Source organism: Streptopelia decaocto (genome assembly GCF_964273445.1).
Source record: "Streptopelia decaocto genome assembly, chromosome: 12".
In the NCBI taxonomy this organism is placed as follows: Eukaryota; Metazoa; Chordata; class Aves; order Columbiformes; family Columbidae; genus Streptopelia; species Streptopelia decaocto.
The window spans coordinates 17,343,859-17,361,742 of record NC_138667.1 but is presented as its reverse complement, the minus strand read 5'-3'; the positions used below and the strand labels follow the sequence as shown (position 1 = coordinate 17,361,742).

General features: G+C 61.5%; 3 protein-coding genes across 6 annotated transcripts; 1 reads left to right on the top strand and 2 right to left on the bottom strand.

Moving 5' to 3' along the window:
• Positions 1 to 82: 82 nt before the first annotated feature.
• Positions 83 to 3,690, top strand: DND1 (DND microRNA-mediated repression inhibitor 1; the record flags this gene model as incomplete). Of its 4 annotated transcripts, none has more annotated exons than XM_082063429.1 (6): positions 129 to 172; positions 1,369 to 1,486; positions 1,596 to 2,057; positions 2,749 to 2,856; positions 2,988 to 3,147; positions 3,394 to 3,690. In XM_082063429.1, 6 exons carry the CDS (start codon positions 161 to 163, stop codon positions 3,434 to 3,436), a joined length of 903 nt encoding a protein of 300 aa, XP_081919555.1. In that variant the 3' UTR covers positions 3,437 to 3,690. The 4 variants fall into 4 exon arrangements, with proteins under 4 accessions (XP_081919553.1, XP_081919552.1, XP_081919555.1 ...); XM_082063428.1 differs by having other exon boundaries at positions 3,391 to 3,690; XM_082063427.1 differs by having other exon boundaries at positions 83 to 172; positions 2,749 to 3,147.
• A 1,952-nt stretch (positions 3,691 to 5,642) lies between these two features.
• WDR55 (WD repeat domain 55) lies at positions 5,643 to 7,792 on the bottom strand. Its single transcript, XM_082063292.1, has 8 exons — positions 7,762 to 7,792; positions 7,537 to 7,679; positions 7,338 to 7,438; positions 7,183 to 7,270; positions 6,821 to 7,000; positions 6,598 to 6,697; positions 6,337 to 6,506; positions 5,643 to 6,224 (listed from the first exon to the last, which is right to left on the bottom strand). The coding sequence occupies exons 1-8, from the start codon at positions 7,777 to 7,779 to the stop codon at positions 5,885 to 5,887; spliced, it is 1,140 nt and encodes a 379-aa protein (XP_081919418.1). The 5' UTR covers positions 7,780 to 7,792; the 3' UTR covers positions 5,643 to 5,884.
• Positions 7,793 to 8,499: 707 nt separating this feature from the next.
• IK (IK cytokine) lies at positions 8,500 to 17,863 on the bottom strand. Its single transcript, XM_082063510.1, has 20 exons — positions 17,773 to 17,863; positions 17,185 to 17,251; positions 16,502 to 16,594; positions 15,974 to 16,033; positions 15,288 to 15,455; positions 15,089 to 15,203; positions 14,840 to 14,910; positions 14,681 to 14,727; positions 14,276 to 14,439; positions 14,079 to 14,187; positions 13,231 to 13,270; positions 12,669 to 12,858; positions 12,309 to 12,327; positions 11,747 to 11,824; positions 11,435 to 11,516; positions 10,851 to 10,908; positions 10,298 to 10,386; positions 9,880 to 9,988; positions 9,172 to 9,206; positions 8,500 to 8,760 (listed from the first exon to the last, which is right to left on the bottom strand). The coding sequence occupies exons 1-20, from the start codon at positions 17,786 to 17,788 to the stop codon at positions 8,733 to 8,735; spliced, it is 1,638 nt and encodes a 545-aa protein (XP_081919636.1). The 5' UTR covers positions 17,789 to 17,863; the 3' UTR covers positions 8,500 to 8,732.
• Between the last annotated feature and the right edge of the window lie 21 nt (positions 17,864 to 17,884).

Sequence of the window (17,884 nt, the reverse complement as noted above, 5' to 3'; positions counted from 1 at the left end):
CTTCCCCGCGTGGAACGAACGCGGGATGGGCGGGCGCTGCCGGGTCCCTGTGCCCCGCCCGGGGCGGAGCGGTCGCGGCGCGATGGGCGGAGCGGCGGCGCTGGAACCTTCCAGAGCGCGGCCCGGGCGGCGAGGAGCAGCAGGAGCGGCAGCCGCGGCGATGGAGGCGGAGGTGGGCGCCGTCGGGGGGCGGCCCGGCGGCCACGGTGTTGCCGGGGGAGGGGGGAGCCCCGGTTCGGGACACGGCTTATCTCCGTGCGGCCTTCCCGGGGTGGGGGGACCCGGGGATCTGTTGGGGAGCACCCGTGGGGTTCTCTGGGGGAGCCCCCGGGGCCGTCGGGCGGGGAACGGAGCCCCCCAGACCGGTCCGGGCGCGTTTCCCCGTGGCAGCGGCGCCGATGCCGAGCTCGGTCCCGGTCCCGTCTGCCCGCGCTGGTCTGGGACCCGCGGCCCCTCTGCCCCGTTGGGAGGGAGGTGGTGATGAGCCCCTCACACCGATCGGCGGGGGCTGTGCTGGAGCAGGGCCGGGTCCTGCCTCTCCCGGGGGCCCTGGCACCCCACGCACCCCCTGGCCCGGGGACCTCGGGGACGAGGAGGTGCCGGTGCTGGGCCCAGCCCCGGCGGCTGCAGGGCCGGGCGGGAGGGTCTGGTGTGCGTGGCTTCCCGCACCCTCGCAGCAGAGATTCCGTCTGTATGGGTCCCCACCTTCATCCAAAGGTGTGTTGTGGTCTTCAAGAAAGATGAAACCCCTTGGAGAGAGAAAGGTGCCACCATCTGGTGACATACGTGTAGATGAGCCAGGTGAAGGTGCAGCCAGACTGCACTGTAGCCTGAGCCAGGCTTCACCCCACTCAGTTTCAGGAGCTCTAATGAGACCTCGCAGTACTTAATGACCTAAACCATGATGATATTGCCACATGGATGGTGTCTCTAAACCCTCCTCGATGTCCTCAGAAGCCTGAGGAGATGCTGGTGGAAGAGACTTGGCCGGCTTGAGGTCCTGCCTGGGATCCCCTGGTGTGATGGGTCACCTTGGCTCTGTGCTCCAGCTGCGTCTTGCAGCGCCAACCAGCTGCTGCCTGTGTCTTGACTTCAGAGCCCTTGTTGGCATCCACAGGGAACTGCTGGTGTCTGGGTGCTCTGCCAAAGGTGATGGGCTTGGTCAGGTGGAGCAGGCTTGGGCAGGGTAGTATGTGCGGTGTTGAGAGGTTCCTCAGGTTTGCTGAAGGCACAGGGGTTCAGTGTTTGCCCCTCCACGCGCTGGCTGGTGCTGTGCCTTATAGTTGCTTCATGAGGGGGGGGACGCCGCCAGTTGGGAGGTTGGAAATGTTTCAACCAGACGAGCGACAGCATCATCTCCCTCCTCAGATGTGGACCAACAGTATCAACCAGGCCAACAAGATGGCCCTGCATGCCTGGGCGAAAGAAACCGGCATCAACCTGGTGCAGGTCAACGGGCAGAGGCGGTACGGTGGCCCCCCGCCAGGTATGTGACAACAGTATCTCAGTGTGGGGGTGCTTGGCACGTAGGGTGTCCAGGGGCACGGAGGTGAGGTGGGTCTCACCGCGTGCTCCGTGTCGCTGTGCACCCCCAGGCTGGGTGGGCGGCCCCCCGCCGGCCGGCACCGAGGTCTTCATCGGGAAGCTGCCGCAGGATGTGTACGAGAACGCGCTGATCCCGCTGTTCCAGAGCGTGGGGACGCTCTACGAGTTCCGCCTCATGATGACCTTCAGCGGGCTCAACCGCGGCTTCGCCTACGCCAAGTACGGCAACCAGCGCGACGCCAAGGAGGCCATCACGGCCTTGCACAACTTCGAGGTGCGGGAGGGCTGCGCCATCGTGGTGTGCCGGAGCACGGAGAAGTGCGAGCTGAGCGTGGACGGCCTGGCCGCCTCGGTGAGCCGGCAGGAGCTGGAGGCCGTGCTGCGGCGGGTCACCGAGGGCGTCCTCAGCGTCACCCTGCACGGCAGCCCCTGCCAGAAACAGGCCCAGCTCGCTGTGCTGAAATACAGCTCGCACCAGGCTGCTGCCATGGCCAAGAAAATGCTCACGGAAGGTAACTGGGAGGCCAGGGTGCAGTGGGATGCTGCTTGGGTTGCTTTTCATGGTGTCTTTAAGGACTGAAGCCACCTCCAGACTCAGCTGTGAGGTGACTCCAGTCTCCAGACGTCCCTTGTTCCCTCCCGTGTCCCGTGGGAGGGCAGCTGTCCTGCGTGGGGCCGATCCCCAGCAGTCCTGCAGACCTCGTGGGGTGAAGGTGCTGCTGGAGGGGTCGGGCAGTTGCTCTGAGCAGGAGCATCACCAGTACCAGTCCGGGGCATCCAGAGCTTTGACCACGTTGTTAAACCCTCCTGATGGGGGCGTCCTGCCCCTCAGTGCCCCATCCCATGACTGCACTGCCCAGACGTCTAACCAGCACCTCCAAAGTCCTGATTTGTACCTGTTTTTGCCCCAGCTGAGGAGCATTTGGCGTCTTTGCGCCTGTCCCCGAGGGCAGGCTGCCCCTGAAACCCCCTGAGCTTTGCAGTTGGAGTCCACCTTAGTAGCAAAAGATGGAGAGGCAGCTGCCCCGCGGCTGCATGAGGGCTTGTGGAGGCAGGAGAAAAGCTCTTGTGCTGTTCGTACGCCGTGGGTCAGGGCCAAACCACCCGTGGGGGTCACTGCCAGATGCTGGGGATGGGATGGGGTGGTGATACTGGCGGGGGGTGTACGAGCATGTCCTGCCAGCTGCTGTTGGTCTCTCCTAGGGAACGTAAAGCTCCGCGGGGTGCAGATGAGGGTGAACTGGCTGAAACCCGACTTGAAGCAGAAGCTGCAGTCCTGCAAGGAGAAGCCACCGTCCAGCTTGGGTCCAGGTGGCAAGTGCCCGGAGGTCCCCAAGCCGGTGCCTCTGTCCCCCGCGTTGTGTAATGCCGTGGAGCGCCTGCACGCCGTGTGCCGGCGGCAGCACCTGGGCACGCCCCTGTTCCTCACCAAGTTCGTCCAGGCCAACCCCAAAGGGTGGCAGCGGTTCTGGTGCCAGGTGGTGATCCCGGGGTTCCCCGTGCCCTTCAGCGGCTTCACGTCGGTGCGGCAGGACAGGCCAGGCAGGAGCGGGCACGAGGAGGCGAAGGTGGCGGTGGCACTGCACGTTCTCCGGGCTCTGGGTGAGTCCTCACACGGCGTGGGTTCCGAGCCCCTGCCCTTCCCAAGTCCTGGAGCACCAGGCAGCACAGAGCTCCGGTGCTTCCAGTGTGCGGGGGGACCCCGCCTGGTCACCCCCAGCATGGTGACCCCGGGGGCTCAGAGCTCCGGGTGGGACTCCTGGCTGGAAGCAGAGGAGCACAGAGAGAGGGTTTTGGGGTGCTGCTCCTCACAGCACCACTCAGCGCGTTGCTTTCCCTCCGCAGCAGCCGGCCAGCTGACGTAGGCAGGTCTGCCCGAGCCACCAGCTGAACCTGAGACACCAGCCTCGGTGGCCGCAGGAGCGGCGTGCGAGCCTCGCTGGGGACCTGGTCCTGTTCCAGCTGCCGTTTGAGTTTGTTGGGGTTTGTTTCGAGAGCCGGTTTGGGAAGATGGGGCTGCTGGCTTGGTCTGTGACAGCTGCCCTGTCCCTGGCTGGCCTTTGGGGACAGTTCTGTTTTTTGGGGACATAGGTTTACCTGCCCAAGTTTGGCTGCTTTTATGTTGTTTTGTGTTGCTCTGCTGTGGTGGAGGGGCCTAGTGCAGGTCTTGGGAGAAGCAGCAGCTGCTTGGAGAGACTGTTGGTGTTGGCTGGGGACACGGAGGGGACCTTGGGGACTGGCCTGAGCTCACCAGGGGACCATGTGTGTCCTCGGTTGGTGTGCCAGGTTCCTGTGGAACGGCCTCCAGGGAGGACAGGGCTGTACCAAGGACCGTCTTGGTGAAGGTGGCACATCCCCCGGCTGGTGGAGCTGCTGCTTAGCGAGAGGAGAGCCCGGGCCGGGGTGCAGGGCTGCCTGCGGCTGCGGGGTATCGGCTGCCCATGAATGATCCCTCGGGACAGGGAGGTCCAGCCGCCTGCTGTTCATTTTGTATTAAAGGAGCCTGAAAAGCGCTGGCTGTGTCACGTCTTTTGCTCCCCCATCCTCAGCTCCCTGCCTGCCCAGCACCGTCTCAGTGCTCTCCCCCCACACAAGTGTCTTCTCTAGTGGCAGGAGAAGAGATGGACATCAACTCATCCTGCAGCCTGGAGGCTCTGGAGCCACAGCCAGAGCGCAGCGGCCACCAGACCCTTGTGTCCTGCCTTCTCAGCGGGGTCTTTCCAGTGCCTTTTGGTGTCTCCCAGGCTTCTACGGGCACCACTTGATGCAGAAGTGCCTTTGGGTGTATCTTTGGTTCACCATAACACCTTTCTGCTCTTCTCTGGGTCCTCCAAGTGCCCTTCAGCATGCCCAGTGGTCCACGAGTGGTTTCTGATGAGCACCGTGGGCTTCCAGGTGCCTTTTGGAGAGCACATGGGTGCCACTGAGTCCAGAGCTCTGCTAGTCCCTTCACCTGTGTGAGTGTCCCGTGTGCCTTGTGGCTAGTCCCCAGTGACCTCCAGGGGCCTCACTGTGCTCACCAGGGTCCTCAGTGCATTTTGGTGCACCTAAGGGGACTCCACATGTCTTTCCATGCTGCCCAGCTGCTTTTGCAGTGGAGCACCAGAGGACCCCAAAGCGCCTTCATGTGTCCTCCAAGGGCCATGCTGTACTCACCCCCAGTCACCCAGTGCTTTTCAAGTGCCCCAGGGACTTCCCAGAGCTTTAGGATGTGGCCCATGGGGCTTCAAGGCCATTTGGTGCCTTTCTCTGCTTCCCAGAGCTCTACCAGGACCTTCCGGTGCACATCTGGACCCTCCATCTCCCTTTGGCAGCACCCAAGGGACACCGCTGTGCCTTTTGGACATTTCCAGGGGGAAATCAACAGTGGTATGTGAGGAGAATGTGTCTGGCCAGGGACACCCCATGGGTGCAGATGTCACCCAGCCCGCAGGGAAGGTGGTTCCAATCTCCTGCCACGGTCCCTGTATCCCCCGCAGGCCACCAGCCACCATGGACCTGGTGACACCCCTTGCACAGGGCCAGCCCCCCCCCAGCCCCAGGGCGTCCCCTGGGAAAACCCCAGTTCCCTCCAGCACCAGCTGCAAGTCAGGATGCTCCCCAGGGCCACCCTGTCCCCTCTGTCCCCATCCTGCAGGCAGGTGCCAGGGAAGCTGGGGTGAAGCAAACCATGGCCACCAGGCACGAGGAACTGAAAGGCACTAGGTTTATTTTAAATAGAGTGGATGTCTAATTAGCGCACCCACTGGAACAATTCAGCCCCTCAGGAGAGGGACGGACCTGTGTGCCCAGGTCAGGCACCACAGGAGTCACGTTACCTCCTTCCCCCCCGCCCCAGTCCCCCCAAAGACACCAGCAAAGCCCAGCTGTACCCACGTGTCCCCCTCCCCCACGGCTGCATCCCCCGTCATGTACCCCCCCCAACAACCAGGGATCCCCCATTCTGTGAGCCAATCCCCCCAACCCCTTCCCCAAGGGCTCCCAATTACCCCCCCGTCTCAAGGGACAGCCCTCACCCCAGTCACCCCCAGGCTCCCCCTCCCGGGCCCCCACACCCCAGAACCGCTGGGTCACTCCCTCCCAGGCCCCGCCCCCGACACCCTCTGTCCCGTAAGAACTCCCTGCAGCGCAGCCTGAGTGGCAGCCCCAACAGCCAATCAGAATGCCAGCTCCCTGCCGCCAGGGGTAGCAGCAGATCTTCCCGTGCGGGACTGGCCCCGCCTTCGGGGCGTGGCCGCTGAGGGCCGCACCCCATTGGTGTGGCCGCCCACGGGGCGTGGCCTCCCATGGCCCCGCCCCCGCGCTGAGGCGATGCGGTGCTCCCGCCCGGCGCGGCCGCTCAGCCGCTGCTGTCGCTGTCACTGTCACTGTCACCATCACCGCCCTCTCCCGGCCCCGCCGCCGGCTCCGCCTCGTCCCGCAGGTCGGCGAAGAAATCCTCCCCGCTGCCCACCGCCTTGCTGCTGAGCGCACGCAGCGGGCCCCCCTTCTTTTTCTTCTTGCGGTAGTCGTCCACCACCAGCCCCCGCAGGGCAGACACGTCCCAGAACTTCACCTTCTGGTCGTGGGCACAGCTGGCCAGGAGCTGCCCGCCCGGGGCCACCGCCAGCTGCTCGATGGGCTCCCCCAGGTGCTGCCCCACGCAGCCCAGCACACGGTTCGGCAGGACGTTCACTGCCCTGGGGAGGCAGAGCCCTGGTCCGACACCAGCTCGCTGTGACCCCCTCCCCTTGCTCCCGGTCACAGCTGATCTTGTCCCGCACCCTCCCCGTCCCGTCCAGTCCCCCTGACCTGATGACTCCATCCAGGGAGCCCACGCAGACAATGCTGTCCGTGATGGGGACCATGCAGTCAACGGACTCAGCCCTCAGCGCGAAGCGGTCGCTGGCAGCCCCGAAGCCATCCCAGTTGAAGAGGTAGATGGTGCCTTCGCTGGAGCCACACGCCACTTTCCTCCCCCTCTAGGCAAAAGTAAGGACAGTAAGGAAAAGGCAGAACAAGAAACCTGGGGTGCGCAGAGGGCCCCGCTCTGTGGCAGGGCCCAGCTCCAACCTTCAGCAGCACGACAGACGTCAGGTCCCCGTTCTGCGGCTCCGAGAGCAGCTCAAAGCGCCGCCTCTTCACGTTGAAGACACCCAGGGTGCCATCACCGCTGCAGGATGGAAGGGGCATATCATGAGCATGGGACATGACACAGGGCGCTCCTGCCAGCCCTAAGGAAGGCCCTGCATGGGTCTTGTGAAGCCCAGCCCCAGCGCCATGGAGCCCCCGGTACCTGGCGGTCAGCAGGATCTTCCCATTACCATCCACGGCCATTGCGCTGATGTACTCCTCCTGCTGACGGGCCTCCAAGATGGCATCACCCTTGCGCAGATCCCACACCTTCAGCCCCCCGCCATCGTCGCCCGTGGCAAAAATTTGGTTGTCGATGGGCAGCACGCAGTTGAGGGCAGAGCTGCAGAGACCCCAGCCCCACGCTGGCATCATCGCAACTCGTGCCATGGTCAAACAGCACCCAGAGCATCAGGGACAATGCTCCGGGCTCTGCTTGCCCGGCCCAGGGCTGAGCGGCAGGGGACGGATGGGAACTCTGCCCCAGCAGTCACTGCCTGAGATGAGCTGCCCATGCAGACCTACCCATGGGCCTTGGGGAAGCGCGTTTCCAGCCGTCCCTCCTCCACGGTCAGGACATGGATGGCCTTATCCTTGGACACGGTGAAGAGCTCTGGAGACCCACGTCAGTGGCCCCAGCCCCGGCGTCCCCCGTGCCACCCCACAGCCCCTGCACTCACTCTGCCCGTCCTGGGAGAACGCCACGTCCCGGCACGACTTGAGGTGATGCCCCGAGGACCAGAGCTGCCGGTTCTCCCCCTCGGTGCAGGAATACGAGTACCTGCCGGCACCGGGCGGGCTCAGCGGGGCAGCCCCGACAGCCACTGCCCAGCGGTTCCGGCACCTGGCACCCCCCGCCCCGGCGGAGCCCCCACTCACAGGTAGACGTCGCCGTCCACGTCCCCCGCCGCCAGCAGCGGCCGGGCTGGGTGCAGGGCGATGGCGTTGGCCGTCGCCTCGAAGCAGATGTCCTCGGGGGTGTCCCGCAGGCGCGGCTCCCTGCCCGCGGTCTCGGAGCAGCCCTGGGGGGAGCGGGGCGGTTGGGCCGGGACCGGCGGGGCCACAGAACCGGGGTTGGGGCCGCGCCACCCCCAACGTGCTCACCTCCTCGGCCGCCGCCATGCTGGGTGGGCGCTGAGCGCAGGCGCGGGGCTCGTTTGCATAACCCCGCCCCCTCATTTACATAACCAGGCCCCACCGCCGGGCGCGCCTGTAGCGCGGTGCGGTGGCCACGCGTGGGCCGGCGGTGGCCAAGCGGTGACCTCGCGGTGTCACCAGCTCCGGGTGTCTCTCTCGGCGAGGGGCCCGATCCCGCGGACACCTCGGGCCGGTTTTGCCGGGACCCGCCCCGGCCTTTCCCCACCTGTAGGGCAGCGGGAGGTGCTTTGCACCCCGGGAACCCCGCGGGCTCCCCGTGCGTCCCGGGACTGGGACCCGGCGTCACTCCGACCCTGTTCGAGGGCTGGGCCTGGCAGGGTCCCCCAGCAGCATCCCTGCCCTTGGCCAGAGGGGCTGTTCCAGCCTCCTGCTGGCCCCATCACACACACTCTGCCCCAGATGGCTTCAGGCCGTTCCTCATACCCCACAGGAGGGTCCCACTTCTTCCCCACCCACTGAGATAGAGTTTGCTCAGCTGGGAGTATTTTCCCCAAACAGGCATATTTGTTAATTTTATTCGGGTCTTTGACAGGGGCTGCTGCCTCCTATGACAAACCCCCTTATCTAGGACTCACCCCACAAGACCTATGCAAGCCCCACAGGTGGGAGAAACAGCCTAGCACCCTCCTAATCTGAGCCCAGCCCAAGCAGCTGCCTCTCTACCCACACAAATGGACGTGTACACAAATTTAATTCATTTTTATTAAAGCTACAACATTTACACATGACGTACAGCAAACACTGGGGGGCAGAGCCTCAGCACAGCCCCACAGCACACAGCGGGGGGCACACACTGCCCAGGCCAGAAAAGAAAGTGGATGGGGTGGGGGCAGGAGAGCACACCAGCAAGCTCTGGAAGGCAGAAACCTGCAGGCCGGGGTTCCAGGAGCTGGAGGAGATAGATGGTGCTGGAGGCTTCAGTACTTGGGCCGCTTCACCTCAACCCTGGAAGAGCCAGAAGGGTAGGAAGGAGGTGAGGACGCAGGGCAGACAGTTCTGTCCCCCTACCCTCCAGAGCGCAGCATTGAGGGACACAGATTCACCCCACAGAACCGTGGCAGGGGGGCAACAGCTCCTGGGGCACAGGGCAGGAATCTCTGGTGAAGGAAGAGCTCCAGCACAGCCCTGGGACCTGCTCAGCACCCACCCAGGGAGAGGTTTGCTGCAGGTTCTGCTGCACCAAGCAGAGCAGGAGAACCCCAAGGGGACCAAAAGTTCTCTGCTCTCCCCCCAGCCCCTCTGCTGAGTGCAGCAGGGAGGTCTCTGCCCCCTCCAGCCCCTGCGACAGGTGAGAGGGACAGCCAGGCCCCAGCACTGCCCTCCAGCCAAGCCCAGAGCAGAGACAACTATACTGACCCATCGGCCTCCAACTTCTTCCTCTTCTCGATAATCTGCAGAGAAAGCACAAATTCCTGTTACTCTCAGGGTACCTAGCTGCCCCCAGCCGCAGTAGGATTACAGGGTGCAAGATCCACCCGGAGAGAGCCATAGCCAGACCAGAGCGAGCTGAGGTGAGCTACAGCTGTCCCCAAGCTGCCAAAATCTGGAGAAGCTGGGCCTGTTCCACCTTTGCTCCACTTTGGCCACCAAGGACCATCTGTTCTCACCTTCCCCTAGCCCAGCCCATACTGCTGGGGTGCTCACGGCCAGCTCACCCACCAGGACACCCCTGGCTTTGCCAGTTAGAAAATGAAGCGACTAAACACGCCTGGTTGTCCTGCAAACCCCTCTGGATGGCTCAGAGCTGCTGGGTTTGGACACATTCGTCTGCTGCATAGCCCAGAGCAAAAAGCCCCCACCAGGACTGTTGCCAGGGCAACAGCTCCTGGTGCCTCTGCAGTCCTGAAGCTCCAAATATTTGGCTGACACCCTCACAAGGAGCAAATCCAGCTTCTAGAGTGAGCCAGCCCTGCTGCACACTCCCATTGGCTGCGCATGGCTGCCAGGACATGGGCTGGACCAGAGAGCCGTGCCTAGGACAGGGCAGAATGAGGTGGGATCTCTCCTGGGCTCTGCTGGCAGCTGGTGACCTGAAGAGATGACACCCCAGCACTGGGCACTCACCGCACTGATCTTCTTCCACTGCCGGTCCAGCTCTGCCTTGTCATTCGTCTCCTTGAAGCGACGGGTTTTACGTCCCTCAGACATCTTGATCCCATACTGGAAAGCCGCCCTGGGGAAGGGCCAAGACAGAGCTCAGCGCTCGCAGGGCACCCACGGGCTGCTGGGGGAATGGATACGTCTGCCCAGCCATGAGCCCGTACTCCAGAGCCAGCCGGGGGCTCTGACAGCAACAGCTGGGCCTGAGCCCTCAAAAGTGGCCTAAGAGCAAAACCACCAGGTCCAGCACCCACGGCTCCTCCTCAGGTCCTCACCAGGGGAGCCCTCAGCTCGATTTAAACTCCCCCAGCACCCGGGTTTGGCCAGCACTGCCAGCCCCTCCCAGAATCCTCCCTCAGCCCGTCTCAAAGCCCGCACTCACTTGGGCAGAGCCTCTTTGTTGTTCATGTATTCACTGTATTCCTCCTGGGTGTCGAAGTCCCAGCGTCCCAGAGGTCCCTTCTTGTTACCCTGCAGTGAAAGAACGACTCAGAGCAGCTCCTCAGCTGAGGTGGCCAGGGCTTCTCACACAGCCCTGTGCCCAGGCAAGATCTCAACCCCCCACCGGTCCCAGTTCAACAGGCTTGTGCACCCAGTCTGGCCTTAGCTCTGAGATTCTCTCCCTGAAAAACCCCACACAGAGGATCCTGTGGGTGAGGGAGCTGGGATAGACCAACAACCTCCTCAACGTGTCCTCAGCACCACTCCAACACCTCTGGGTCAAGTGCACCAGACTGTTGCACGTTTGCCCCCGGGATGATAGAACCCACCCACCCCCAAGCACACAGCAGACCAGCAAACCCCAAAACACATTCAGCACTCAGCTCCCGGGGATTCAAACCCCCTGCACAAGCCCGATTTCTCTCCAGCAGGATCCTCTCAGCCTGCATGGACACCTAGTTGGCCAGCTGGTCCCAAAGCTGGTGCCGTCATACCTGATCCATTTTGCTGTAGTCCACCTCTTCATCGCTGTCCACAGCCATATCGTCCATTCTGTAAAGAAAAGAGAAGCAAGGAAAAGGTCTGGAGTGGTTCCATGACCAGACCTCAGGGCCAGGCTGGTGGGAGCCGTCTCATGGCCTCAGACCAAACACACGCAGTTGCAGGAGGAGAGAGAAGCTCCTCCAGCTGCAGGCCCCACCGGTGAGCTGTACCATGGGGCACCCACGACTGCGAATGCTCAGATGACGCTGCAGGCTGAAAGCTGCTCCTCTCCTGCCCAGGAACTGCTTTGTGGCCAGAGCACAACAAGCACAGGAATTACCAGGGAACCCAGTGACTCTCCGCCACCCCGGGGCACGGAGGGGCAGCAGCCTCCAGGCAGCCGTTTCCAGCAGAGACCAGGTATGAACAGGCTGGCTCTGCGACAACCAGGGACTGGGGGAGCGTTTGAGCAGTTGGTTGCTACCCCAGACCAAGCCAAGCCTGCTCCCCTCCACAGCCATGGGGCTGATGGTGAGGTTCTCGCTGCCCCTCGGCACACCCTGCTCCCACCCCACAGGGCCCAGCGCTTCCTCACGTGGCAGGGTAGCACTCGGCGTAGCTGTTGGACATGCCGAAGAAATCCCCCAGCTGCTTCTTATCTTCTGGCTTCTTCAATGTGCCAACAGTCAAGGAAAGCAACACCGTGCACCTCAGGGCTGAGCACCGCAGCCGCAGAGCCACCTCCTGCCCTGCCCAACCCCATCGGGGGCTGCAGAGCTTGGACCTGGCACACGAGCAGCAAGGTCTGGGTGGCATTTTTCTGCTGCCAGAGGAAGAGCCTTCCCAAGCAAGGAAGGACGGATGCCCATCCCCGCAGCCACCGGCTGCACAGATGCTAAAGGATATGGCTCTGTTCCTTCCCAGCCAGTGGCTCCAGCAAACTTCTCATTGATGGACTTGATGAGCTCCTTGGCTGAGCCGGGTCCTGGGGCAGAGAGAGCAGCAGGCTGAGGTTTGGGGAGGAACAGCTCAAGGCAACACATGGGGCTGGGCAAAGCCCCGTTCTGCACGACTGGTTCATTGGGCCAGGGGAACAGGCAGAAGGACAGGGCACACAGGAGGACGGGACACACACGAGGTAGAAGAGGAGCCAGGAGAACACCGAGGAGCAGCAAAACCAGCTCATGCCCAGGCCAGGTCTGGCTGATCCTGGAGACCCTGAGCTCTCCTCAGCTTACAGCCAAGGTAAGGCTGAGCTGCTCTGCTGCCAGGGTTGGGTCTGCACACACACGCAAGCCGGCTGCAAGTACAAGACTCTTCACCCAAAACCCTCCCGGCAATTCCCCTGGTCGTGGCAGCCTGTGGGAGGGCAGGCGGCACACAGGCCAGCAAGCCAAGCAGTTCTGCAGCCCCGCACGCCCTCACCCACACGTTCAGCCTCACTCAAATGTCCACAGCACTCGACTCACCTTTGTCGATGTCTGCGGGCTGCAAAGAAGAGAGAGATACCACGTCAGCCAGGGGGGCTGAAAGTGGCAACATGACAGCGCTGCAGGACTCGCAGCTCCACTTAAGACAGTTTATGGCAAGAGCTGAACCACCAACGCCACTGGCTGGTGCAAGTCCTGCCGTGCTGGCTGAGGGAGAGGACAAGCGCCCAGCCGCACACCAGCCCTACACTAGAGACTGACCCCAGCAAGCACTGAACATGTCGGGGATCGTGACCAGAGGCACCCAAAGCCACCAGCGTGGCCACACCAACCCCCAGCTGCACTCCCCAAAGGCAGAGATGAGGTGGGACAGTCCAGGCTCCTCAAGCAGGGGCTCACCTCGTCATCAGCCTTGGGCTTCTCAAAGTAGCTGTGCCTCTTCTTCTCCTCCTCACGCTCCCTGTCACGTTCTCGGTCCCTGTCACGCTCCCGGTCCCTGTCACGCTCTCTCTCACGGTACCTCTCCCGCTCCTTCTCCCGTGGCATCTTCGCAGTGGAGGGCACATAATCCCCAATGTCTTCAAAGATGCTAGAAGTGGAAAAGAGCCTGTAGTTATGGGTGGTGTGAGAGAAGAGGCCACAAACCCCCGCTTTGACCTGGAACCTAATAAATGAGCACGCAGCACCAACCCCCAGAGCCAAAGATGCCCAACAGAACTGGCTGCTACATCTGTCAGAGGCATCACCGCATTTCTGCTGCCTGGACCTGCTGCTGGCAGACCAGGACACTCAGCCCTTGTCTGCCTCAAGCTTGAAATAAAAACCATAGCTCGCATCCAGCATTGTCCTACAAACTGCAGGCACAAAGGGGCAGCTGGCTCCAGAAGCACCAAACCCAGTGGGACAAAACAGATGTTCTTAAGGCAGAGACTCTGCAGCCTGTGGGCAGGGAGGCACTTACTTCATATCAGCTTCAGGGGGCTTCTTCTCATCCAGCTTCCCTGTGAGGACACAAGAGCAGTGAGAGCCTCATCATCCACTCTGCCACCTGGTTGCAATCCCGCCAAGAATCGCCCTGACACACAGTACCAAACAACTCGGAATAGAGCTGTTCCACTGGGTTCAGCAACTAAGCTACAGACACTTTCTAAGGTTTATAATTGCTGCCATCAAGTAATACCATTTTCTTCTTATTCGCTCTTTCCTCTAAAGAAAAAAGTGCTCAATTCCATTTAACCTCAGAGTGCACAGGTTCCATGTCTTGTGAGTAATTTCTGGCTGTAGTCTGACCACAAATCAAACTGTCTCACCCCTTGCTCTGCACCCCATTTCCACTGGAAGTTTTGAAGTCTTCCACCTGGATTGTTTCAGTTTGTGTCAGAATCAGGCTTAACGCACAAGTGGGTGCTATGAGCAGCTCTTTCCCTGTCCCTGGTCCGGCTTCCAAGCCCCAGAAGTGGTGATCTGGAGGGTGTCCCCACTTTCCCTTTGGTTACCACATCCCCCTCAGGAAGCCACTGTGTCCCTCTCCAGTAGGGGACATTTCCCCAAGCACCTGGCCCTCAACCAGGAGAAGCGGAGCAGCAGGAGCCACCGTCACAGATGTCATTTCTCAGCAGTCAGTCCCCTGCACTCCTGCCACTGAGCAGCTGCTGCCTGCAGGACACAGCACCCTGGGAGCTGTAAGAAATCCCTCCTCTGAGTCCGCTGCCTCACAGCGCAGGGGAACACAGCGAACTAAACACATCCCTTCTCTCAGGGTATGCTGCCAGTGCTAAATCCTTCTGCTTGGTTCACCTCAGCTCCTACCTTTGTCTTTCTTCTTCAGCTTCTTGTTGCGGGTCCCTTGCCTGAGATAGGAGAGGATCTGCGTCAGCTTGCTGATGACAATGTCGTTGGTGGTCAGTGTGGTCTGTGCCTGGAAGAGAAACCCCCAAGGGAGAGGATGACTCCTTGTCAGAGAGCTCAGAGTGACGCGGTGGGGCAGCCCGGCTGCTGGCTGGTACCTCCATGGTGGGGCAGTCGGCTTTGCTCCGGATCAGCGTGGTCGGGATGTCGGTGTCGGCGTACTCGTCGTCCAGATCCACCACATAGGCCATCCTGCCCGGCAGGAACAGCTCGTTCCGCTCGTAGGCCTTGCTCTTGAACAGAATGCGGTAGATGTTGCGACCTGGAGGGAAGGGAATGCATGGGAGAGCTGTTCACAGGAGAGCAATGGACAAGCCCCAAGTGAAGTGTATTTAATTGATCACAAACACCAGAATCGTCCCCCCATGCTTCCTCCAGCCCCCGAATTCAGGACACCTACACCTCAGACTCTCCCCCTTCCAATGACTAAAGGTTTTCATTCCCCCGTTCACCATTTCTCCCACAATAAAAGGTGGGGAACAGCCGCATCCACACAGCCTTACCTAGCCGGGTCTTAAACTCGATTTTGTTCTCAGGATCTTCATCTTTCCTGAACAGAAAGAGAAAAGAAACCAAAGTATTATGCTAAGTGTGTGCCCCCTTTGCATCCTCCTCTCTGGGAGGCAGCTGCATGCAGGAGAGCAAAATCCTCAACCACTCACTTAGTTTCCTTCTGGGGCTTCTCCATCATTTCCTCTTCTTCCTTCTCCTTGCTGGCAATCTCAGCCCGTACCTGGCCGCAGAGCAAATCCATCCGTTACAGACCAATCCATGCCACCGCCGCCCATCAGAACCAGTAAGGCCACTTCCACCAGCTCCCCAGCCCCTCATCAATCTCTCCCAGAAAGAGAAATCCAACCCTAAGCGGCAACTCCCACCCTCCCTGCCTGCACAGTGATGTCCGTGCTCACCTTCTGCAGCAGCGCGAAGTCCAGACCCTTCACCAAGTGAGTGTGCTCCATGTCACCACCCAAGAACTTGGACTCCTGGATCAACTGTCTCCTCTTCTCCGCTGCAGATTTATCCCTGTCCAACAAAAACGGAGCCAGTTAGGAGGAAGCCCCTCTGGAGCAGAACGCCAAGCCAGGGCGGTGCCGTGGGGTGACGTACGCCTCTGCCGTGGGCCCCACAGCTCTGTAGTTGGCAGTTGTGCTGATCAGCTCCGTCTCCTCGTAGTCCTTGTTCACACCATCTCTCCTCTCCTTGGCTCGATCCCTGTACTTCTCAGCCAACTCCCTCTCGCGCTCGATCTCCTGCTGGCGCAGCTTTGCGTAGTAGCTGGGGTTGGAAAAACAACTCGGTGTCAGAGCAACAGGTTCACGCTTCTGATGTTCCAGTCAGGTAACAGTCCCCACAAACCCACATGTGTCTGTTCTGCTCCCAACCCCTTCCCCAAAAAACATACTAGAGCACCATTGGACACAACATGCCTGGAGGGCACCAGGTGAGGTGACGCTGCTGTTCCAAGGCTCTGCGAAGAGGAGCTCAGTGTCCTCTTGGAAAGGGAAAAGTTGCAGTGCAGCCCTGCTGCCCAGCTGTGCCCCAACGGACATCCCACCACTGCTCTGCTCCGCCAGACACCCCAGAGCTTCTCCTGCTCCGCCTGTCCTGCTGCCGCCCTCCCACACTTGTTCCCACAAGCAGTGACAGTCACTCAATCCGAGCTCTTCTCCCTGTGCTTGGCTTCAAAGCCCCAAAACAATCCACCTTTGGTAGCCTCAGAGCTCAGAAGCTGCTTCCATGGGACGGACACAACGTGCATACACAAGTCCTGATGCGTTGCTTTCCCCATTTACCTTTTCTTCTTCCTTCTGCGAGCAGCTGGATCTTCATCTTCATTGTACTCCCGGGGCATCCTGGAAAAGGGCGAGAAAACACATGTACAGGCTGCAGAGCCACACAGACAGAGGCTGCGAGACAGAACCGTCCCTCAGACACAGCAGCGCACCGAGACACTCAAAGAGGGGAACAGCACAGTCCCATTTCTCCCTAAGTCCACTCTGTCAGCAGGGAGAGGAGGGGAAAGCACCCATTTTTACAGAACAAACTTTAATCTGTCTCCTGCACAAAGCATCTTAAGAGCCATAAAAGATTTCCTCTGTTATTTAAAACAGTCCTGACGCCCCTGTTTCTCTAGTTAATGTGCACCCCGCATGGACGCAACCACAAAGAAAGGCCAAGGTCTGCTCCTCAGGCCCCGGCTGCACACTCTTTATCAAAAGCCCCTTTAAATAATCCACTGCAGAGCACAGGGGGTGAGAGTCACGCAGGAGCAGAGCCCCAGAGGGAGGGCACTCCACTTTGTCCCACAGAGTCCTACTCACTCATGGTGGCGAGATTTGGATGGTGGCGCAGATGTTGGCGCAGCCCGCGGGGTCATAAGAAGCTTTCTGAAGTCTTCATTTGTCAGCTTGGACCTGCAAGGAAAAGGGGAAACAGAAACCGTCACCTCCCAGCGAGCTCCGGCAGCCTGACGGGTCCGAGGAGGCAGAGGGTTTGCCAGCGAGTCTTGTGTGATGGAGTCGGGCACGGGGTCCCGGTGGAAGGAGCCAGGAGGCTGCAGCGCACCTGTCACCCCCACCCGCTACATGGGGAACCTGCCTGCGGTCCCACAGCCCCGCTCCAGCCCACAGTCACCAGACTGAGGGCAGAGCTCACAGGGCTGCAGGTTCCTCAGTAGGAGCAGGAGGGGCAGGGCTGAGCTCTTCTCTGTGACAGTGACAGAACCCAGGGGATGGCAGAAGATGTGCCAGGGGAGGGTCAGCTGGACATGAGGAAAAGGTTCTTCACCCAGAGGTGCTGGACACTGAACCGGCTCCCCAGGGAGGTGTCACGGCCCCAACCTGACAGTGTTCAAGAAGAGACTGGACAACGTCCTCATGGTGTGACCTGAGGGGTGTCCTGTGCAGGGACAGGAGTTGGACTCCATGATCCTTGTGTGGGTCCCTCCCAACTCGGGACACTCGGTGACTCCAGTCCCGCCCCAGTGCCCCAGTACCATACTCACTGGTGGAAGGAGTGCGAGTCGTCCACATCGTGGCCATCAGGGGCCAGAGGGTTGGAGAACGGTTCATCTGGGGAACAGGGGAGCGCTCAGAGTCGTGAACCCCTCCAGCCCCCGCGGTGCCCCCAGCCCACGACCCGGCAGCAGCACCCCCACCCCCCACCAAACTGAATACCCTGGGCTGGCCTCACTGGGGCACAGGGACACGGGGATCCTGGTGTCACTGCCCATAGCGAGACCCTGCCACGCCCACGCGAGTGTCCCTGAGCCCTCCCTGGGGGGTCCTGGTGCCTCCCTGGGGGTGTCCCCACACCCGGATCCCACCCCTCGGAGCTGCCCTCGCATCCCCAGGCACGCCCCGTGACCCCATCCACGGTGTCACTGTCACCCCAACACCCGCGCTGTGTCCCCGCCCGGAGCGCCACCCCGGGAGCTCCCCCAGCAAGGGCCCCCAGGCCGGGCCGGGCCTGCACCGCCCGCTCCACCGCGCCGCTCCTCAGCTCCCCCGAGTGCCGCAGCACCGCCCGCCCCAGGGCCGGATATTCCAGTCCCGGGGTGTCCGTGTACCCCCGTGTCCCCCACCCCACTCACTGTCGCGCTCCGGCATCGCGCTTCACTCCGCGGCCCCTCCGCACCGCCGCTCCCAGCGCACCCCGCGGCCACTCAACCCGCCCTCCTGTCCGCATTGGCCAGCCGCTGGGCG